The 15,535-nt window shown below is 39.0% G+C and overlaps 1 protein-coding gene across 3 annotated transcripts in view; it reads left to right on the top strand.

Annotated features, from left to right (window-relative positions):
* Nucleotides 1-15,535, top strand: part of LOC128685247 (bumetanide-sensitive sodium-(potassium)-chloride cotransporter-like) — a 213,567-nt gene that overhangs the window by 82,694 nt on the left and 115,338 nt on the right. For all 3 annotated transcript variants that reach the window (XM_070082928.1, XM_070082927.1, XM_070082929.1), the window contains exons 6-7: nt 3,476-3,607; nt 9,591-9,705. In XM_070082928.1, the coding sequence (XP_069939029.1) occupies nt 3,476-3,607; nt 9,591-9,705 (247 nt within the window). The remainder of the gene's footprint in view (nt 1-3,475; nt 3,608-9,590; nt 9,706-15,535) is intronic.

Genomic DNA, 15,535 nt, shown 5'->3' with positions numbered 1-15,535 from the left:
TTAAACAAGTTAAGAAAGCCTAGGGAAAGTATGGATTTGTCAGTTAAAAACAGAGTAGGGGAATTAGTTGATGGGGAGAGGGAGGTATTACGTAGATGGCGAGAATATTTTGAGGAACTTTTAAATGTTGAGGAAGAAAGGGAGGCGGTAATTTCATGCACTGGCCAGGGAGGTATACCATCTTTTAGGAGTGAAGAAGAGCGAAATGTAAGTGTGGTGGAGGTATGTGAGGCATTACGTAGAATGAAAGGGGGTAAAGCAGCTGGAACTGATGGGATCATGACAGAAATGTTAAAAGCAGGGGGGGATATAGTGTTGGAGTGGTTGGTACTTTTGTTTAATAAATGTATGAAAGAGGGGAAGGTACCTAGGGATTGGCGGAGAGCATGTATAGTCCCTTTATATAAAGGGAAAGGGGACAAAAGAGATTGTAAAAATTATAGAGGAATAAGTTTACTGAGTATACCAGGAAAAGTATACAGTAGGGTTATAATTGAAAGAATTAGAGGTAAGACAGAATGTAGAATTGCGGACGAGCAAGGAGGTTTCAGAGTGGGTAGGGGATGTGTAGATCAAGTGTTTACATTGAAGCATATATGTGAACAGTATTTAGATAAAGGTAGGGAAGTTTTTATTGCATTTATGGATTTAGAAAAGGCATATGATAGAGTGGATAGAGGAGCAATGTGGCAGATGTTGCAAGTATATGGAATAGGTGGTAAGTTACTAAATGCTGTAAAGAGCTTTTATGAGGATAGTGAGGCTCAGGTTAGGGTGTGTAGAAGAGAGGGAGAATACTTCCCGGTAAAAGTAGGTCTTAGACAGGGATGTGTAATGTCACCATGGTTGTTTAATATATTTATAGATGGGGTTGTAAAAGAAGTAAATGCTAGGGTGTTCGGGAGAGGGGTGGGATTAAATTATGGGGAATCAAATTCAAAATGGGAATTGACACAGTTACTTTTTGCTGATGATACTGTGCTTATGGGAGATTCTAAAGAAAAATTGCAAAGGTTAGTGGATGAGTTTGAGAATGTGTGTAAAGGTAGAAAGTTGAAAGTGAACATAGAAAAGAGTAAGGTGATGAGGGTATCAAATGATTTAGATAAAGAAAAATTGGATATCAAATTGGGGAGGAGGAGTATGGAAGAAGTGAATGTTTTCAGATACTTGGGAGTTGACGTGTCGGCGGATGGATTTATGAAGGATGAGGTTAATCATAGAATTGATGAGGGAAAAAAGGTGAGTGGTGCGTTGAGGTATATGTGGAGTCAAAAAACGTTATCTATGGAGGCAAAGAAGGGAATGTATGAAAGTATAGTAGTACCAACACTCTTATATGGATGTGAAGCTTGGGTGGTAAATGCAGCAGCGAGGAGACGGTTGAAGGCAGTGGAGATGTCCTGTCTAAGGGCAATGTGTGGTGTAAATATTATGCAGAAAATTCGGAGTGTGGAAATTAGGAGAAGGTGTGGAGTTAATAAAAGCATTAGTCAGAGGGCAGAAGAGGGGTTGTTGAGGTGGTTTGGTCATTTAGAGAGAATGGATCAAAGTAGAATGACATGGAAAGCACATAAATCTATAGGGGAAGGAAAGAGGGGTAGGGGTCGTCCTCGAAAGGGTTGGAAAGAGGGGGTAAAGGAGGTTTTGTGGGTGAGGGGCTTGGACTTCCAGCAAGCGTGCATGAGCGTGTTAGACAGGAGTGAATGGAGACGAATGATACTTGGGACCTGACGATCTGTTGGAGTGTGAGCAGGGTAATATTTAGTGAAGGGATTCAGGGAAACCGGTTATTTTCATATAGTCGGACTTGAGTCCTGGAAATGGGAAGTACAATGCCTGCACTTTAAAGGAGGGGTTTGGGATATTGGCAGTTTGGAGGGATATGTTGTGTATCTCTATACGTATATGCTTCTAAACTGTTGTATTCTGAGCACCTCTGCAAAAGCAGTGATAATGTGTGAGTGTGGTGAAAGTGTTGAATGATGATGAAAGTATTTTCTTTTTGGGGATTTTCTTTCTTTTTTTTTTTGGGTCACCCTGCCTCGGTGGGAGACGACCTACTTGTTGAAAAAAAAAAAAAAAATATATATATATATATATATATATATATATATATATATATATATATATATATATATATATATATATATATATATATATATATATATATATATATCTCCCTCTGGATTTTCTTTTATTTTTTTACTAGTTTTTGTTCTTTTTTATTTCTTCTTATTTCCATGGGGGAAGTGGAACAGAATTCTTCCTCTGTAAGATGCAACTAAAATGCTGGGAGCAAGTGGCTAGTAACCCCTTCTCCTGTATACATTACTAAAATTAAAAAGAAACTTTTGTTTTTCTTTTTGGGCCACCCTGCCTCGGTGGGATATGGCCAGGTTGTTGAAAGAAGAAATATCCTAGTTCTTGTTCTTGTTTATTTCCTTTGATCTCCATAGAGAAGTGGAACAGAATTCTTCCTCCGTGAGCCATGCGTGTTGTAACAGGCGACTAAAATGCTGGGGGCAAGGGGCTAGTAACCCCTTTTCCTGTATATATTACTAAATTTAAAAGGAGAATCTTTTGTTTTTCCTTTTGGGCCACCTTACCTTGGTGGGATATGGCCGGTTTGTTGAAAGAAGAGGCCTTTATTACTATACACTGATTGCAAGACTACCCAGACTTTGGTAATTTGATTAATTTTACACCATTTTCAGTATACTATTCTAATTTAGTGTGGAGTTACAAAAAGTATTATTCAGAGGGTTAAAGAGGGGTTATTGAGATGGTTTGGTCATTTAGAGAGGATGGAGAAAAATATGATGACTTGGAGGGTATATAAATCTGCAGTGGAGGGGAGGAGGGATAGGGGTTGTCCTAGGAAAGGAATGAGTGAGGGGCTTGGACATACAGCAGGCATGTGTGAGCATGTTAGACAGGATTGAGTGTAGACGAATGGTTTTTGAGGCCTGAGGAACTGTTCGAATGTGAGCAGGGTAATATTTTGTGAAGGGATTCATGGAAACCAATTAGCTGGACTTGAGTCCTGGAGGTGGGAAATACAATGCCTGCGCTCTAAAGGAGGGGTTTGGAATATTTGCTGTTTGGAGTGATATCTGAACTGTCGTATCTTTGTGCCTCTGCAAAGACAGTGATTTTGTTTGAATGATGGTGAAAGTGTTTCTTTTTTTGGATCACCCCTGCCTTGGTGGGAGACAGCCAGAGTGTTGAAAAAAAAAAATCATAAAACAAATCTGCATAGTATAATGAAATCCCCTGGAATAAAATGAAGCAGAAAGTGAAGACTCGTTGTAATGCTGAAATATGTATACAGTACTGTACACCTCTTGCCTACTATCTTATTTTATCTAGCCAGATTCTTTTGTGCCATTGATCAGTGTTTGTCACACTTTTTTATTTTGACTGTATACCATACTTGTTAATTATTTAATTTTTGCTTCATTGTTTTTTATAGGATATGATGAAAGATTACTTCAATGGTTCACAAATTTTTGATGGTGGTGTTAATGATACGAGACTGGTTGGTACCATCACACTAATTGCTGTACTTGCCCTGGCTATTGTTGGCATGGACTGGGTCACAAGGGTAAGATCTAATACAAGCTGTAAGTCATGTGTGGATTATAATTCTTAAATTTTTTAATTTATTAGAAATGAAATGAGCGAATAGGTATCATATAATATTCTCAATACATTACTAAGACAGACTAGTCAGTCATTTGTTTTGTTTATGGAAAGGGTTCATCCTTCCTCTTAAGAAAATTGTTAAAGCATACCGGAAGTAACTGATTGTGGAGACTATTGGTAGACATCACCTCATAGACTTTAAATTACATTATTATCAGTCTTGTTTTTTACAATCTTGGGACCTATAAAAAATTTGGTTGGCTTTTTTGGGGTCTAATGAACATAATGTAGTTTTTTAATATATTCTTAAGTTCTGTTTACATGATTTTTTATTACACACCCGTCACTGTCTTGCCTATGTCAAGACAGTGATGGAGTGAATGATGAAAGTTTTTCTTTTTTGGGCCACCCTGCCTTGGCAAGAAATGGCTGATGTGTTAATAATAAATAATAAAAAAAGTCTCAGGAATGTTATCCGACATTCTACTGTATTTTTCATTTAATTAATCATTCCTGTGGTTCTTAAGTCATTAAGCAGGGGCCCATTGTAATAGTTGTGATTAAGCATTTGTAGATGAGTTGGGTAGAGATTTGTCTACATGAGTATATGAACATACAAGTGTCTGCTGCACCAGCAACAACGGTGTCTGTTATTCACGTCATAACACTGCTACACACCACATGGATTAGTCTAGGGTGAGCATGGTTATCTGAAAAAGCAAGAACAAAACATTGCATTTAATTGACCCTTATTTGTAGCACATAAACCATCACTGCTCTTCTGACCTGAGTTAGGCGTACCCCTCAGACCTCCTTGTTACCCAGTCACCTATACTGCATATGTTAGGTACAAGGACACAAGTTCAAATAATATGACATTTTATTGTGGCAATGTTTCGCTCTCCAGGAGCTTTATCAAGCCATTACGGTAATCATAACGGCTTCACAAAGTTCCTGGAGAGCAAAACTTTGCCACAATTAATTGTCGTATTAGTTGTACTTGTGTCCTTTTACATAACATATTGTCAGTAATTCTATCAACATTAATACTGTACTGCATACACCTGTGGTTAACTTTTACTGTACTCTGAAGAATTATACAGTGGACCCTCGACATTCGATACTAATCTGTTCCTGAGAGCTATCGAATGCCGAAAATATCGAAAGTCGAATTAATTTTCCCCATAAGAAATAATGGAAATCAAATTAATCCGTGCAAGACACCCAAAAGTATGAAAAAAAAATTTTTACCACTTGAAATATTAAGTTTAATGCAATAGAATAATTACAATAACAACAATAGCAATAGATTAACCCTTTCAGGGTCCGTCCCGTAGATACGGCTTTACGTTCAGGGTCTAAACCATAGATCTACGTCATGAGCTCAGCACACTCTGATAAACTGTGAGTGGTACATTTGGGCCTAGATATGAGAGAATACATCTATGTGGTATGTGTGCACCACATAAAACAGATCCTGCAGCATACTGTGTATAATGAGAGAAAAAAACTGAAATCATGATTTTTCTATTAAAACAGCGACTTTAAAGTGTTTTTTCGTATGTTTTTTATAGTTGTATTTGCGATTTCTTGGTCTCATTTGATAGAATGGAAGACATATTACAGAAATAGAGATGATTTTGATTGGTTTTAGCACTGGAAATGGCTTGAAACTGAGCTCAAAGTAGCAGAAATGTTAAATTTTTGCCGATATTCAAGAGTAAACAAACGACCTCACACGTCTAATACACGCCAGCTGGTGGGTCTAATATGCATTCACAAATATGGTGATGATATTTATACAATTATTACAGTATTGCATAACAGTAAATCTTCTATTTTTTGGTGTGAATAAAAATTCATTATGTGAATAAAAAATAAAAATGGAATTTATTTATAAAGCCTCAAAACGTAACTAATGAACAGAGGAAATGTTAGTTTAGTTCCAGGAATACCTACATTGTTTATTCTGGACCCTATTTTGAAATTGAAATATTTTGAACTTTGTGTTAAATTGGCCAAATTAACAATTTCCGATCACTTTAATTTGTAGTTGAAACAGTTGACTTGGCGATTTCTTGTGCTCAACCGATAGAATAGAAGTAATACTAATGAAATAGTTAAGAATTTGGTTGACTGGAATAATGTAATTGGTCTAAAATGGGAGTCAAAGTCGGCAAAATCGCCGATTCGTAAATATCGCTGACACGTCAAAATTCGCGAGAGCATAATTTCGTCAATTTTCCATCAAATTTCGTACTTTTTGTTTTATTACCTTCACAAAAAGATTCTCTACCATTTCATAAGAAAAAATAACAAATTTTTTTTTTTTTAACCCTTTGACTGTCGAAGGGCCAAATCCTGAAGTTGCTTCTGGTGTCGCAAAATATTCGAAAAAAAAAAAAAAATTATTTTTTCTTATGAAATGATAGAGAATCTTTTCCCGATTGTAAAGACACCAAAAAAAACGAAATTTGATGGAAAACTGACGGAATTACGCTCTCGCGAAGTTAGCGACTTCGGCGATATTTAAAAATCGGCAATTTCGCCCACTTTGAGCCCTATTTTCGGCTAATTCCGTTATTCCAGTCAACCAAACTCATAACTATTTCTTCAGAACTCTATTTTTTCTATCGATTGAGTACAAGAAACTGCCCATTTACCGATTTCAACTACCCAATAACATGGTCAGAAATTTGCAATTTGGCCAATTTCACGAAAATTAAAAAATACGACAATTTCAAAATAAGGTCCAGAATGAACAATGCAGACATTCCTGGCTCTAAAATAACATTTTCTTTGTTCATCAGTCATGTCTCCAGGTCCCTGTGATATTACTCTTGCTTTTTATTTTGAAATTTTATTCAAACAAAAAATAGAAGATTTACTGTTATGCAGACTACTGCAATACTGTAATAATTGTAAAAATTACATCAACCCATTCATGACTGTGTATTAGAATGGCTATTTGGACATTTATTGGACAATGACATCATTTGTTCACTTTTGAACATCGGCAAAAATCAAACATTTCCTGTACTTTGTGCTCCATTTCCAGGTTCTTTTTATAGTAAAATTAATCAAAATCACCTCCATTTCTATAATATAGTTTCCATTCTATCAAATGAGACCAAGAAAACAAGAATACAACCACAAATACTATACGAAAATAGACCACAAAGTCGGCATTTTAATTAAAAAAAACGGTCGGAGTTTTTTTTTTCTCATTATGCACTGCGTGCTCCAGGATTTTTTTTATGTGGTGCACACTGACCACACAGACCCATTCTCTCACATGTGGGCCTACTAGCTTTCTCCTGCCTGATTTGAAGCCGCTAGAATTTATGAGTATATATACGTCAAACACGGTACCTCGCAAACGTATATATACAGCCGCGACAGTCAAAGGGTTAAATTCTTGGACACTGGGGCACCACTTCAGATTTGGGCCTTGGACCCTGAAGGGGTTAATAACAGTAGAATAATTGACACTTACCTTTAATGAAGATCTGGTGATGATTGATGGGATGGGAGGAGGGGAGAGTGTCGAAGTTGTTAATGTTTAGAAGGGGAATCCCCTTCCATTAGGACTTGAGGTAGCAAGTCCTTTTCCGGGGTTACTTCCCTTCTTCTTTTAATGCCACTAGGACCAGCTTGAGAGTCACTGGACTTCTGTCGCACAACATATCTGTCCATAGAGGCCTGTACCTCTTGTTCCTTTATGACTTTCCTAAAGTGGTTCACAACATTGTCAGTGTAAGAGTCACCAGCACTGCTTGCAATAGCTGTGTTAGGGTGATTGTCATCAAAAAAGGCTTCCACTTTAAACCACATTGCACACATTTCCTTAATCTTTGAAGTAGGCAACTTCTTCAATTTCTCTCTCCCCTCCTCTGAAGCAGTTTCCTCAGGTCTGGCCTCTTGCTGTTGAAGATGATCTAACAGCTCATAAGTGGTTAGTTCGTCATTGTCCTCCTCCACCAACTCTTCCACATCCTCCCCACTAACCTCCAACCCCAAGGACTTCCCCAATGCGACAATGGATTCCTCAACTGGTTTAGGATTCTCAGGGTTAGCCTCAAACCCTTCAAAATCCCTTTTGTTTACACATTCTGGCCACAGTTTCTTCCAAGCAGAGTTCAAGGTCCTCTTAGTCGCTCCCTCCCAAGCCTTACCTATAAGGTTTATACAATTGAGGATATTAAAGTGATCCTTCCAAAACTCTTTTCGAGTCAGTTGGGTTTCTGTGGTCACTACAAAGCACTTTTGAAACATAGATTTTGTGTACAGTTTCTTGAAGTTGGAAATGACCTGCTGGTCCATGGGCTGCAGGAGAGGAGTGGTATTAGGAGGCAAAAACTTGACCTTAATGAAGCTCATATACCCAGAAAGTCGCTCTGCCAAATCTGTGGGATGACCAGGGGCATTGTCTAATACCAGGAGGCACTTAAGGTCTAATTTCTTTTCCGTTAGGTAATTTTTCACAGTGGGGGCAAATGCATGGTGTAACCAGTCATAGAAAAAGTCCCTAGTGACCCATGCCTTACTGTTTGCCCTCCACAGCACACACAAATTAGCCTTGAGGATATTCTTTTGCCTGAACGCTCTGGGAGTTTCTGAGTGATACACTAATAAAGGCTTCACTTTGCAATCACCACTAGTATTGGCACACATCAGAAGAGTAAGCCTGTCTTTCATAGGCTTATGTCCTGGGAGTGCCTTTTCCTCCTGAGTAATGTAGGTCCTGCTTGGCAATTTCTTCCAAAACAGGCCTGTTTCGTCACAATTAAACACTTGTTCAGGTTTCAATCCTTCAGCCTCTATGTACTCCTTGAATTCATGCACATATTTTTCAGCTGCTTTATGGTCTGAACTAGCAGCCTCACCATGCCTAATCACACTATGTATGCCACTACGATTCTTAAATCTTTCAAACCAACCTTTGCTGGCCTTAAATTCACTCACATCACCACTAATTGCAGGCATATTTCTAATTAAATCCTCATGCAACTGCCTAGCCTTTTCACAAATGATCACTTGAGAGATGCTATCTGTTTTTCATTTATCCACACCAATAACAGTTTCTCAACATCTTCTAACACTAGCGATCTCTGTTTTGAAAACAAAGTTGCACCTTTTGCAACAAGAGCTTCGTTGATTGCCGTTTTCCTGCTCACTATAGTAGAGATGGTTGATTGGGGTTTACTATACAACCTGGCCAGCTTTGACACACGCACTCCACTTTCATACTTTGCAATTACCCCTTTCTTCATTTCAATAGTCATTAGCGCCTTTTTTCTCGAAGGCTTGGCACTAGAAGCTTTCTTGGGGCCCATGGTTAATTATTTTGCAGAAACAAGCACCAAACACAGTGATAATATGGAATGTGCCGAATATGTCCTTAGATGCGCGCACACTGGCTGGCTTGTAAACACTGGCACACATGCGGCAGTTCAGGCCACACGTGGACACGTCTCGTACGAATCGTATTGAATGTCGGGTTTTCCATCGAATGTCGAGGCGAAATTTTTGCGTTAAAATGCATCGAATGTCGAATTTATCGAATGCCGATGCCATCGAATGTCGGGGTCCACTGTAGTTTGGTTTCCCCTCAAGGGAGTTTCCTTGATGCTGGTGAAGGGCTCTTGATGTAGGGAATTGGATCAGTACTCCAGTTTCCTACATTGAGCCTGAATGCCTTCCATTCCCCCCCCCACACACACACAGGCGCTGTATAATCCTACGGGTTTAGCACTCCCCCATGATTATTATAATAATAATAATAATATAGTTTGGTTTTCAAGTGAACCTTCTAAGTATAGGTTTCCATTCTGTCAAAGTTCTTTGTATAAGCATGTTGATTTTACAATCTCTCAACCCCAACAAAAATATGTAAAGATTTATATGCATAAATATAATGCAAATTAACTATGGCTTTACAGGTGCAGATGGGCCTACTCTTTCTACTGATCGGTGCACAAGTTGACTTCCTTGTTGGAGCCTTTATGGGCCCTCTTGATGACTTAGAAGCTTCTCAGGGATTTATTGGTCTAAGCAGTAAGTTTTGTTTTTGTAATTGTAAATTTTCATAAGTTTGTACCATTTCACAAAAATGCATATGGTATGTTTATGCATGTATACATACGAATATGATTAGATTCATGTACACACTTATATTTTACCTATGATAAGTTTTACAAAGAGTGAGGTGATGAGGATAACAAAAAAATTAGGTAATGGAAGATTGGATATCAGATTGGAGGGAGAGAGAGTATGGAGAAGGTGAGTATGTTCAGATATTTGGGAGTGGACGTGTCAGCATATGGTTCAATGAAGGATGAGGCGAATCATAGAACTGATGAGGGGAAAAAGGTGTGTGATGCACTGAGGAGTCTGTGGAGACAAAGAACTATCCATGAAAGCAAAGAGGGGAATGTATGAGAGTATAGCTATACCAATGCTCTTGTATTGGTGTGAGGCATGGGTTGTGAATGTTGCAACAAGGAGAGGGCTGGAGACAATGGAGATATCATGTCTGAGGGCAGTATGTGATGTGAATACAATGCAGAGAATCTGCAGTTTGGAGATTAGGAGGAGGTGTGAAATTACCAAAGCTATTATCCAGAGGGCTGAGGAGGGATTATTGAGATGGTTTAAGCATGTAGAGAGGATGGAACGAAATAGAATGACTTCGAGAGTATACAATTTTGTAGTGGAGGGAAGGCGGCATAGGGGTCGGCCTAGGAAAGGTTGGAGGAAGGGGGTAAAGATGGTTTTGTGTGCGAGGGGCTTGGAATTTCAGCAAGTTTGTGTGAGCGTGTTAGACAGGAGCGAATGGAGACAAATAGTTTTTTGGACTTGACATACTGTTGGAGTGTAAGCAAGGTAACATTTATGAAGGGATTCAGGGAAACTGGCAGGCCGAACTTGAGTCCTTGAGATGGTAAATACAGTGTCTGCACTCTGAAGGAGGGGTGTTAATGTTGCAGTTTTGTAACTGTAGTGTAGGCATGTCTCTGGCAAGACAGTGATGGAGTGAATGATGAAAGTTTTTCTTTTTTGGGCCATCCTGCCTTAGTGGGAAATGCCCGATGTGTTAATAATAAAAAAAAGAGGTTTTACAAAGATATATATATTTTGGGGGAATATTTGCTATTTAGAGGGACAACTAAAGTGTCATATCTGTGCTCCTCTGGCAAGACAGTGATTGTGTGAATGATGGTCACCCTGCCTTGGTTGGGAAACAACCAGCATGTTAAAAAACGAAAATGTGTGTGTGTGTGTGCGCATGCACGTTCTCACCTCACCTAGTTGCAGTTGAGGAGTCAAGTCACAGCTCCTGGCCCCGCCTCTTCACTGGTTGCTGCTAAGTCGCTTCATGAGCTTTATCATACCTCTTCTTAAGGCTATGTATGGATCTTGCTTCCACTACATCTCTTCCCAGACTATTCCACTTCCCGACAACTCTGTGACTGAACAAATACTTCCTAACATCCCTGTTTTTCATCTGAATCTTCAGCTTCCAGCTGTAACCCCTTGTTGCTGTATCCCATCTCTGGAACATCCTCTCTCTGTCCATCTTGTCGATTCTTCTTAGTATTTTTTTTTTTTTTAACAAGTCGGCCGTCTCCCACCGAGGCAGGGTGACCCAAAAAGAAAGAAAATCCCCAAAAAGAAAAATACTTTCATTATCATTCAACACTTTCACTTCACTCACACATAATCACTGTTTTTGCAGAGGTGCTCAGAATACAACAGTTTAGAAGAATATACATATAAAGATACACAACATATCCCTCCAAACTGCCAATATCCCAAACCCCTCCTTTAAAGTGCAGGCATTGTACTTCCCATTTCCAGGACTTAAGTCTGGCTGTATAAAATAACCGGTTTCCCTGAATCCCTTCACTAAATATTACCCTGCTCACACTCCAACAGCTCGTTAGGTCCCAAATACCATTTGTCTCCATTCACTCCTGTCTAACATGCTCACGCACGCTTGCTGGAAGTCCAAGCCCCTTGCCCACAAAACCTCCTTTACCCCCTCCCTCCAACCCTTTCGAGGATGTCCCCTACCTCGCCTTTCTTCCCGTACAGATTTATACGCTCTCCATGTCATTCTACTTTGATTCATTCTCTCTAAATGACCAAACCACATCAACAACCCCTCTTCAGCTCTCTGACTAATACTTTTATTAACTCCACACCTTCTTCTAATTTCCACACTCCGAATTCTCTGCATAATATTTACACCACATGTTGCCCTTAGACAGGACATCTCCACCACCTCATCGATGCAGCATTTACAACCCAAGCTTCACACCCATATAAGAGTGTTGGTACCACTATACTTTCATACATTCCCTTCTTTGCCTCCATAGATAATGTTTTTTGTCTCCGCATATACCTCAATGCACCACTCACCTTTTTTTCTTCATGAATTCTATGGTTAACCTCATCCTTCATACATCCATCCGCTGACACGTCAACTCCCAAATATCTGAAAACATTCACTTCTTCCACACTCCTGCTCTCCAATTTGATGTCCAATTTTTCTTTATCTAAATCATTTGATACCCTCATCACCTTACTCTTATCTATGTTAACTTTCAACTTTCTACCTTTACACACCCTCTCAAACTCATCCACTAACCTTTGCAATTTTTCTCTAGAACCCTCCATAATCACAGTATCATTAGCAAAAAGTAACTGTGTCAACTCCCATTTTGTATTTGATTCCCTATAATTTAATCCCACTCCTCTCCCCAACACCCTACCATTTACTTCTCTTATAACGCCATCTATAAATATATTAACTCTTAAACTGTCCAAACGTTGATCTACGTTCACATGCGGGGGGCTCTTAACGTAGATCTATGTTTTTGTTTACATACTTTCAAATGGGAAAAAGAGGGTCAGAGCGCTATGCACATGAACGTAGATATTCGTTTGGACAGTTTAAGGGTTAAACAATGATGGTGACATTACACATCCCTGTCTAAGACCTACTTTTACTGGGAAGTAATCTCCCTCTCTTCTACATGCCATAACCTGAGCCTCACTATCCTCTTAAAAACTCTTAACAGCATTTAGTAACTTACTACCTATTCCATATACAGTGGACCCTCGGCTAATGATATTAATCTGTTCCTGAGAGCTCATCGTTAGACGAAATTATCGTTAGCCGAATTTTTCCCCATAAGGAATAATGGAAATCCAGTTAATCCGTTCCATACAGCCAAAAGTATTAAAAAAATTTTTTTTTTTTTTCATGAAATATACATTTCCCTACGAAGAAAACAATGAGACATGCACAATAACTATATAAATAAATGTTAAAATGACACTTACCTTTATTGAAGAGTATTGATGAGTGATGAGACACTTGAACACTCTAGGATTTTCAGAGTGATACATAAGTGAAGGCTTCACTTTGCAATCCCCACTAGCATTACAACAAAACATGAGAGTTAGCCTGTCTTTCACAGGCTTGGGTCCTGGGAGTGCTTTTTCCTCCTGAGTAATGTAGGTCCTGTTTGGCATTTTCTTCCAGAACAGGCCTGTTTCATCACAATTGAACACATTGTTGGGGTTGGAATTTTTCAGCTTCGCCATGCTGTATCACACTGTGTATGCCACTGCAATTCTTAAATCTCTCAAACCAACCTTTGCTGGCCTTACATTCACCAATATGAGCACTAGTTCCAGGCATTTTTTTCCTGTTCACCTAGGTGTTAGTCGACTGGCGTGGGTCGCATCCTGGGGGACAAAATTAAGGACCCCAATGGAAATAAGTTAGACAGTCCTCGATGACTCACTGACTTTCTTGGGTTATCCTGGGTGGCTAACCCTCTGGGGTTAATTGTTTCTCGGTAATTGTTTCTCGTTAAGCCACACCAACAACAGTCTCTCCACATCCTTGAGTAGTACAGTTGACGGTGGTGCAGCAGCAGCTGACTGTGGTACAGTAGTACTATTTTGATAATATTTCTTTTCTTTTTGCCACAGGGTTGGCACTAGAAGCTTTCTTTTGGCTTATTTATCAGTTATAATCACTATAAACAATGGAATAATACAAAATGTATCGAATGTATGCATGAAACTGGCCACCCTGGCTTGTAAACAATGACGGCAGGGCAGCTGAGGCGCTCAGGCTGGACGGACAGGTTTGAGACGAATCACGTTGGGTGAGTTTTTTATCGTTAGTTGGGCCAAAATTTTTACACTCAAACGCTTCGTTAGGCGGATTTAACATTATGCGATGCATTCGTTAGCCGAGTGTCCACTGTACAGTGGTACCTCAAGTTACGAACTTAATTCTTTCCAGAAGACTGTTCAAGTGATGATACTGAACAAATTTGTTCCCATAAGGAATAATGTAAATTAGATTAGTTCATTTCAGACCCCCAAAAACACACTTACAAAAGCACTTACAAAAATACACTTACATAACTGTTCGAGTTGGGAGCTGTTCGAAGCTTGGGGTACCACTGTACTTGCAACATCTGCCATATTGCTCCCCTATCCTCTCTATCATATGCCTTTTCTAAATCCATAAATGCAATGAAAACTTCCCTACCTTTATCTAAATACTGTTCACATATATGCTTTAATGTAAACACTTGATCAACACATCCCCTACCCACTCTAAAGCCTCCTTGCTCATCCGCAATTCATTCTCTCTGTCTTACCTCTAATTCTTTCAGTAATAGGGCCCTGCTGTACACTTTTCCTGGTATACTCAATAAACTTATTCCTCTATAATTTCTGCAATCTCTTTTTGTCCCCCTTCCCTTTATATAAAGGAACTATACATGCTCCCTGCCAATCCCTAGGTACCTTCCCCTTTTTCATACATTTATTAACCCGTAAACGGTCCAAACGTATATATACGTTCACTACCCCAGTGCCCCGAATATTTTGAAAAATGAAATTTTTTTTTTATTAAAAAAAAAAGCACATTTTTCTAAGTGTTATACAGTTATAGGATAAAAAAAAAATTAGCCAGTACTTATTGAGATATGAGGCTGCAAAGTTGGCACTTGAGGATCACCTGAAGGCAACATAGAGCGCTGCCGCTTGCAAAAGTGTTGCCGATATACCTTTTTTTCTATTTTTCATATTTTATATAGTTTTCATGTTCTGATAATTACAATTTATAGTAGTTCTTGTCATTTCATAACCAATCTTTGTTCTGACACTAGTAGTACAGTGGTCCCTCAATAATCGTCCATAATCCGTTCCTGGAAGTGGGACTATTATCGAAATGAACGATTTACGAATCAATTTTCCCTATAAGAAATAATGTAAATTCAATTAATCCGTTCCTGACACCCAGAAGTATTAAAACAAAAAATTTTTTTTACATGAAATATAGATGTAGTACATAAACAATACAGTGGCACATGATGAATTAAACATTAACAAAATAGCACTTACCTTTATTGGCGATTCTTCTTTGTGTATGGAAGACTGGAGAAGGAGACTGATTGGATGATTTATTGTTTGGAAGGGGAATCCCCTTCCATCAACACCTCAGGTACCAAGTGCTTTTCTGGGGTTACTTCTCTTCTCTGTTTCTTAATGCCACTAGGACCACTTTGAGAGTCACTGGAGTCCTGTCTCGCAAAAAAACTGTCCAGAGAGCTCTCTTTCTGGCGTCTCTTTAAAACTTCCCTAAAATGGGCCAAGACTCTGTCACTGTACAAGTTGCCGATATGGCTTGCAACATCCTTCTCTGGGTGATGTTTCTCCATAAATCTTTCCATCCTACCCCACATTTCAAAAATCTCCTTAATTTCTGAAGAAGGCACCTTCCTCCATCTCTCTTCCTCCTCCTCTGCAGCAAGATTCTGAGCTGCGATCTATTGCTCTTCCTGGTGAAGCT

Source organism: Cherax quadricarinatus, chromosome 8 (genome assembly GCF_038502225.1).
Source record: "Cherax quadricarinatus isolate ZL_2023a chromosome 8, ASM3850222v1, whole genome shotgun sequence".
NCBI lineage: Eukaryota > Metazoa > Arthropoda > Malacostraca > Decapoda > Parastacidae > Cherax > Cherax quadricarinatus.
The sequence above is the reverse complement of the archived record's forward strand: the minus strand, read 5'-3'. Positions and strand labels throughout refer to the sequence as shown.